Source organism: Microtus oregoni, unplaced genomic scaffold (assembly GCF_018167655.1).
Source record: "Microtus oregoni isolate MIOR12 unplaced genomic scaffold, Mior012 000029F_ref0000214, whole genome shotgun sequence".
Taxonomy (NCBI): domain Eukaryota; kingdom Metazoa; phylum Chordata; class Mammalia; order Rodentia; family Cricetidae; genus Microtus; species Microtus oregoni.
In genome coordinates this window covers 3,117,139-3,125,310 of record NW_024543088.1, presented here as the reverse complement: position 1 = coordinate 3,125,310, position 8,172 = coordinate 3,117,139, and the positions used below count along the sequence as shown (strand labels likewise).

The 8,172-nt window shown below is 51.0% G+C and overlaps 1 protein-coding gene across 1 annotated transcript in view; it reads right to left on the bottom strand.

The window, feature by feature from the left end:
• Positions 1–3,256: 3,256 nt before the first annotated feature.
• Positions 3,257–8,172, bottom strand: part of LOC121464893 (WD repeat domain phosphoinositide-interacting protein 2) — a 34,760-nt gene continuing 29,844 nt past the window's right edge. The window contains exons 10-12 of the mRNA XM_041677995.1: positions 7,265–7,372; positions 6,465–6,622; positions 3,257–5,828 (exon numbers count right to left, since the gene is read on the bottom strand). Coding sequence (XP_041533929.1) covers positions 5,716–5,828; positions 6,465–6,622; positions 7,265–7,372 — 379 coding nt within the window. The 3' untranslated portion in view covers positions 3,257–5,715. The remainder of the gene's footprint in view (positions 5,829–6,464; positions 6,623–7,264; positions 7,373–8,172) is intronic.

The following is an 8,172-nucleotide window of genomic DNA, read 5'->3' as shown; positions in this document are numbered from 1 at the left end:
TCAAACAGATGGGCCTCACCCACGAGAAGTGGCATCCATCACGGTCCCCAGCCCTGCCCAGCTGAGGCCACTTCAGGCAAAAAGTGGCCACTTTGCTGGTCCCCAACTTTGCTGGCCACGGAGACACAGTTAATCTGCTGATGTAATTGAGGGCATAAATAATGCTACTGACAATAAGCGACCTGAAGGGAGGGGGGATGGACACGGCACAGGTCCCTTCCAGGAGCCATTTGTCAGCCTGGTCCTAGAGGTGTCACAAATGACTCTGGGTCAGTGTGGACGATGTCAACAGCCGAAGACAGCGCTGCAGCCACACGAAGGGGCAGGGTGAAGCCAGCAAGAAGCTGGCTTCCTGTTGTTTTCACTATGGTCCACATTCCAGAACAGCAGCCTCGGAGACCTGGCAGAGCCCCCTCCCACCACCACTCTGGCTTTTTCCCAGCCTCCTCCATTCTCCTGGGCAAGGGGCATCTGGGGTCCACTCAGCAACTGTCTTTATCTCCTTGCTTAGGAAGGGCTCCTGCGATTCTACTTCTGTCACCAGTTGGGGACCAAATGTTGAGCCTGTTGGGACATTTTGTACCACGGTGTGGGGGGAAGCACAGCTACCTGTTTCCCTACCTCTCCCTGGAGGACAAAGTACCCAGAAACACACCCTGGATAGCATCCAAGGTGAGTGTTGACGTAATGGAGACACATTTTCACCATGTCAACAGCAGAAATAGTCTATGATGTATATGTGGTGCCCCCCCCCCATATACATCATACACACCAAATTAATATTAAAAACAAAAAACCAAAGGCAGAGCTGTCTTGTGCGATATTTGTCTTTGGGATTTCAGGCCAGCCCCCACTGAGGCTCCAGGGAGTCTGTTTAGCTTTAAGGATGCACCACCCTGGCCCTAATGAGCAATTCAGTAAGCCCCACAGACACAGGCGGTCGTGAGACTTGTGCCACCTAGTGGCTGTGAGAAGAGCAAGGCCAGTCCATTGTCCTTTGGGACCAGTCTGACTGGGGCACTAGAGTTCACAGGCTGTTTCCTGCAGTGCCTCTAGGGACTGTGGGTGACCTCTCAGCTTCAGGAATCAGCCACAATCAATGGGGAGGGCTACCTTCACAGAACCTCAAGGATGGGCTGTGATGAGCATACAGGTCCCCTAGCCTGGAATGTCTCTATTTCCAGATGTTAGCATTTTTTAAAAATATTTGTTTATTATGTATACAATATTCTGTGTGTCTGCCTGTAGGCCAGAAGAGCATCAGATCTCGTTTCAGACGGTTGTGAGCTGCCATGTGGTTGCTGGAAATTGAACTCAGGATCTTTGGAAGAGCAGTCTGTGCTCTTAACCGCTGAGCCATGTCTCCAGCCCTTAGCATTTTTTTTTATGACATAAGCATGTGCACATGCCCCGCCACTGTGTTGACGTCAGAGAACAATGCTCACGAGTGGGTTTTCTTTTCACGTGGGTCTGAACTTAGTTCATCAGGCTTCAGTGCCTTGACCTACTGAGCCATCTCACTTGCCCTTAATACTTAATGTTTTTATTTAATGTGTGTTTTGCCTGTATATCTGTGCACCGCTTGCATGCAGTGCCCAAGGAAGCCAAAAGAGGGCACTGAATCCTCTGGAACCAAAGTTATAGTGTGCTGCCATGTAGGGTGCTGGAAACTGAACCCCGGTCCTTGGCAAGACCAACAAATGTTCTAAAGCACCCCTCCACCTCACTTATCTTTTAAAAATCTGTGTATGTCCACGTGGCCACATGCCTGTGACTGCCACTCTACCATTCTTCCTGCAAAGGAGGACATGTGGATGAGCTCTGGGGCACAGGTGGGTTGCAAGGCCTTGCTGGAGCAGCCGCGAGTCCGTGCAGCAGGAAGTGAGTGTTCTAGTCCCAAGGCAACAGTGGCTGGAGAGCATCAATGGTACTGCAGGCTCTTCCTGGACAGCTACAGTGACCAGGGAAGTTTCTAGGACCTTCTTTAGTACTGTTGTTTTGATGTAGCAAGAATTGAACCCAGGGTCTCACCCATGCTAAGTATGACCCTACCAGTGTTGGCATCTCAGGCATGTACCACACCATCCAGCTCTGATAGGGGGATTTGTCATCACTGTGGCTTGGATACAGATACGGAGACCCAGCCATACCATGTTAAAACCTCCAAGTTTTCCCTTAGGACATGTAAGAAATGGGTGTTTTCAAGTGTACCTCAGTACAGAATGAGAAAGAGGATAATAAGGACAGTTCCCTTAGGCTTTAAAAAGGTTTATTTTTATTTTTTTCTCAAAGCTAAGGATGTCTTTGTCAGACATCAGAGAAGAGAGGATCATGTCTCTAAATCCAGAGCAGATGTCCCTTGTGCTTCTCAAAACCCACAGAATGCAAATGGTACCAGATGCCAAGGGGCAAGAACCGAAACAGAAAAACCCATGTGCTTGGCCATCAGTGTGCATTTCCAACCAACTTCACCCACCCGGAGACTTCCCACACAGGCCACCACCGACCTGGGCCACCACGCGACAGGAACAAGTGATCTGGCCATTCCCAGCATGCAGAGGGCAGGCACTACAAAGACCAAGGGAGGGACAGTAGGACCATGCATCTTGACGTCAACACCATGATGAAAAGTATGACCGAATCAGTTGGATGTGCTGGCTTGTGCCTGTAACCCCAGAACACGGGAGGCAGAGGCAGGGTGATCCTGAGTGAGTGCAGCCTGGGCTAAACTGTAAGAGCATCTCAAAGACGAAACAAAAAGAACCACGGAGTGGAGCTGAGCGAGGAATAGATCTCTCATCTCAGCTGGGCTGTGACCAAAATATCTAGTCTTTCCCAAGCAGCCCACCTGCTGTCAAGTCTCGGCTCCAAGAAAGACTGTGAGAATGAAGTTACTAAGCCCGACTCAGCACCCGATGCAGCCTCGAAGCTCCAGGGTCCACAAGAGGGGCAGAATGGGGCAGCTTCAGGTGGAGGGGCGCTACCTGATTGGGCAGGGCATTTGTTGCAGGGGGATGGCAACCCTGGGCCTCTGCAATGCGTCGTTCGCTTGATGCCCAGTGTGTGTGTATGGGGGGGTCTTCACACCATCAACCCCCAGGGAAGATAACTATACTTCCCCCCCTTCATGCTAAGGAGTAGGACAGGTCAAGGCAGATGTCCACACACATCCTTAAACACGACACCGTGTTTTGTCTCCCACCTAGCTTTGTAGGCAGAGCAGAGCAGAACAAAAACCATGCACTTTACTCTGTGAGACATTTCAGTTTTAGTGTTTATTGGAGTCCATTGCTGGCCAGGCCCAGTGCTAGGGCTTCCCTCCCACACCTCACAACAGCCCTGTGAGGTAGGGTTCTTCTCGTACAGTCCAGTCCAAGGCCCCCGAGCTGCCCCTAACTCACATTAGTGTAGGGAGGACAAGGGGCTCCAACTTTTGCTTTGTTTTGGAAAATACAAAAGCTTTGGTCCCAATCCATACAAATCTTAAAAATTTGGGGGATTTTAAACTCTCATTCCCCAGTGTATTTTTTTGTTTAAAGTCGTCATCCTTTGGTTTTTTTTTTTTTTTTGGAGACAGGTTCTCATTCTGTAGGCCAGGCTTGCCCATACTGTATAGTTTAGGTTGGCTTCAAACTCACAGCATTTCTCCTGCCTCCTCTCCTGATTGCTGGGATTACAGGTGTGTACCACACCTGATTCCAAAATTTTCTCTTAACTTTGGAAAATTTAAAAATGGCCATTTGTGTGAGGCCTGGTGGTGAGCAATCACTTGGGTGTGTATTGTAGTTGACTCAGTCCCTCAATTGGCTCTGACAGTGGTGAGTCCTGACAGAGTGCCCACCTCGGAGAGCTGCTTTCGCCCCTGTCCACACCCCTCCTCAGGCCTGAGGGCCAAAAGGGAGAAATAAATCCCACGTTTCTGGAATACTAATTTCCAAGAAAAGAAATCTCAGCAGGTGGAGTTGGGCCCCAACCCACAGCATTCAAGTCCAGAGTCAGCACGTAAGTCACACTTGATTCCAGACATCGCTCTTTGGTTCCAGGAAGCCCCAGCTCCAGCCCTGTGCGCTTGCTTCCCAGGCTCTTCTAACCGGCACTCCCTGGTTGTGCTTGGTCCTGCAAAGACCTGTTTTATTGTCCTAGAGAAGCAACCCACCGTGGCAGGCCACAGGGCTGGGGTTCCACGCACAGCTTAAAGTTCAACACCCCCAGTCCTAGCACCGCCAGCAGCCAGATCTAGCTGTGGACAGCCCTTGTGCCCCACCCATGTGATTAGCCACCCTGGGAACAGCAAGGGCAGGAGACACCAGCAGGTCTGTCTAGCCACTGCACTCTGCAGAAACACTACCAGACTTACCCAGGCTAAACTCAAGACCGCTACTACAGTTCCTCCTGTCTAGAAGCCTGACGAGGCTGGCAGAACCTGGTACTCCGACATCATCCTCTTCATTCCCTGCTTTCACCTAAAGCCACGTTCATGAAGAAGTAACAGCCCACACCTTCTTTAACTCATAACTTCGTAACTGCTACGGTCCGTTTAGAACGCAGATTCGAGACCTGAACTTTTCATTCCGTAGAGCTGAGAAAGGAGCTAGGCACAGTGGTACCTGTGATCCCAGCTCTCAGGAAGTTGAGGCGGGGGACCGCTCTAAATTTGAGGCCAGTGCTGGCTATATATTGAGTTCTAGGGCAGCCTTGGCTGTAATGTGAATCTGTACTTCCCCCAAAGCCACCAAAAAGTAAAAAGCAAGCAGAAGCGAGGGCAGACCTGGAACCTGACATCACATTCCTGCACATTTACAGACCGAGAAAGAAAAGGCACGTCACTGGGGTGGGGGACCGGGGGAAGACCCACTGTCTCCCTGGGGCCTCTCTACCTGCTGCTGCTAACTCTGGGGTGGGGAGACAGGGGAGCCCCTGGCAGACAGCACAGCTCCAGGCGCACACTGATGCCTGGCGGCTGACGCAGCATCTTATACCCTTGTGCTTTTTTGGGCATGGGAGTAGCTACACTCTCCTTTAAAACAACAAACCAAGCCACAGTTAGCGGACGGGGACAGTAGGAGACAGAGCATTTAATGACACAAATGAGATTGCCTTCCTTGGCTCCAGGCTGCCCCGGCACATTGCCAGAAAAGAAGGTGCAGAGGAGAAACTGCCTCTCCCTCAAGATCCCCATGGAGAACAAGACCCCACACAACAGTCCCCCATGGAGAAAGCTAGTTCCAGAATGATTCAATCTGGAAAGAGAATATAAACTGGAGGAAAATGGTCCAGGTGGGGCTGTCTCAGTGGGCGGCTGGGCCCTGCCCCTGCAGGATCACGGCACACAGAGCCATCTTCATTCGGGCCCTGCCATGAGACCTGACCGCTCTGCTTGCTATGGAGTGGCTCTCCTATGCTGGCTTGGCACATCACGCATGCAAAGCAAGGAGACGCCAGACTTCACCAGTTAATTTTGGCAAGAAAAAAAAAAATTAAAAAAAAAAAGAGTGAGAGAAAATAAAAAGCTAAAATTCATAAGCAGGATTAAAGTCACTGAAGTGAAAACAGTGTATTTTCTCGACAGTATGGATAAACTAGAACTACAATCTCTCCGCTTTAAAATCTCTGCCATCCTCTCCCTCAATTCAGGTCAAAGTTCATAGCAGCAATGCACAAGTCCTCTGCCAGGCCAGTGTCCTCTGCTCCTGGGCCAGAGTTCACAGGTCAGGATCAGTCAGTCCGGAGAATCATGGGAGGATGTTCGCTGTCTTCATCCAGGCGCAGGGCGCTGGCTTCATCCTCCAGGCAAGTGCCCCCCACGGCACCCAGGTCATCTGTGTAGGCTGCAAAGATATAAGTGTGCCATCCTCACAGAACCTGCCCAGTTACTGATGCTGTCTGTGCACCAATGACAGGCTGCGTCCTGGAGATGGCCTCAGTTATGGCTTTGGCCACACTAAGACCTTTCTAATCCAGTCAGAAAACTTAGGCCTCTAGAATCTCAGGCAGAGCCAAATGACATCACCCACTTCCCAGCATGCACCACAGCACAACACAAGTCCTGTAAACAGTGGTAACTGAATGAGTGACCAATGAGCCTTTAGAGGACTCTAGCTGGAGACAACACAGATCATATGTTATGGCTGAAGGATGCTTCCAACATGGGAGATAGCACCTCTCTTGCTAGCAAACCCCTTGAGTTTAGGGATGGAGGGGCATGCCTGAGCGAGCTCAGGTGTCAATACTAGTGGCCTCTGCCCATGATCCATAAAGAACATGCTACTTACAGAGGTGGAGGTTGGGTGGGCTCACACACAGACAGAGTCACTGGCCACGATGACTGCCTTTTCCCCCAAAATGAAGACTATAAGCTAACTTTCACAAGCCTTGGAAGGAAGCTCTGTCCCACAGCTCAGCGGGAAGAGGCATCTCCGGTGACAACACGGTACACAAGAATGTGGAAGCAGCTGCTCAGTTACCTTCTAAGTTGGTGTCCTGCCCTTTACCAGGCCTCGTTGGGGAGGAGGGCACATAGGCACCTTTGGCAGCTGCTGCGCCGTACGTCTGCGTTACTAAGGGGCAGTCGTGAGAGGCAGAGTCTACAATTTCGCTGGTCGTCTCCATGCTGCCATCGAGCCTACAGACAGCAAATCAACAGGGTCAGGCTCACTGTTCTAAGCCGAGTATGCTGGCTCCTCAAAAATCTCAGGTTGAAGCAGAAGGATTCCTCAAGTGTGAGGTCAGCCTTGTGTGCAGAGCAGGATTTGTCTCAAACAAGTTGTTCCCAGAGGGCAGATGGACACAGTATGCATAGCACATGCTGGGGCCTGAGGAGCTAGTCAAGGAGGGAGTGCCACAGACGCCTGCTCCCACCTGACAGAACACATTCACCAACACCAAGAATCTGCCCTCTGGGATTTCCGCACAGTGACTTTAACACAGGAAGTCTGGTAAAGTCACACACATCTCAATCACCAACTGCAAATTTCCCACTTGCATCCTGAGGTGGGGTGGCAGGCTCCTGTGGGGCCACCTTACTGTAAACCCTGAGCCTCACCCTCAGCAAGGGCCTGGGGCCACCCAATCATCACACACAGACCATCAGTCTCAGGGTCCTGTGCCAGCAAGGGAAAGTAGAGGCTCTTAGCACCAGAAAAGTGAATTTCAATGGGGAGATGGTGCTGGTCAATGACACAGGCCAGCACTGGCCTTAGGGGGATGAAAGCACAGACCTACCGCAGTGTCCGCAGCTGCAGACTGCCATGCAGATCAGCCTCACCTGTGCTGACGCATCAGGGCACACTCGCCACCTTCCTGGGGGTCCAGGTTGTACATGTATAAATAGCCATCTGATGCTCCCACCAGCAACCGTGGGATCTTCTGAATTCTAAAGAAAAGCAGCCCATATTTTAGAAGGAAGACTTTTTTCCCTTTCACAAAAGGCGTCTCACTAAACCTACATACATCTCCGTCGGGCTAGGAAGAAACCCACCAGCGCACTGGATGAAGGCAGTACCTGGGCTCCTCAGAGTGAAGCTGGTAAGGCCAAGGGTGGCCTGGGTGTGAGCACACACTGAATCCCAAAGAGCAGGTGCTGGAGCAGGGTAGCTGTCAGTTTCTCTGGTCACTAAGAGAGGGTATTTTCTCTCTTTCCTGTGTATATACACGCACTCATCTATACACGCCCGTGGGGAAGCCAGACGAGGGTGTGAGATGTCTACTCTACCATACTGGGCTTTATCCCACTGAACTGGATGTAGGCAGCCAGCAAGTCCCAGTGACCCATTTGTCCCAGCCTATAAGCTTTCAAATATGCATGTGCTTGTTCTAGCAAAGCACTAAACTGCAGCCTTTTAGCTATTCGAATCGGAAAACATGTCAATTTCCAGAGCCAGAGCTGTGCTGTCACTCATCTTACAGACGAGCGTCCCAACTCCTGGATGCTGCCACTACATAGTGTCTACTTCCTATTGTCTGACTTAATGTTTCTCATCAACACAAATACCCTGCAAAATGAAAAAGGAAGTTCTGTGGCGAGGATGCCAGAAGACACCAGGTCTTAGGCCTGGAGGTCTTCCCGCTCTAGGCAGTACTCGATGGAACCCAGGCCTGGACAGGTTGGACAGGGTCACACACACCTCTGCAACCTGGCAACAAGCACCGTGGCTCTGCTCCCTGGACCTGATG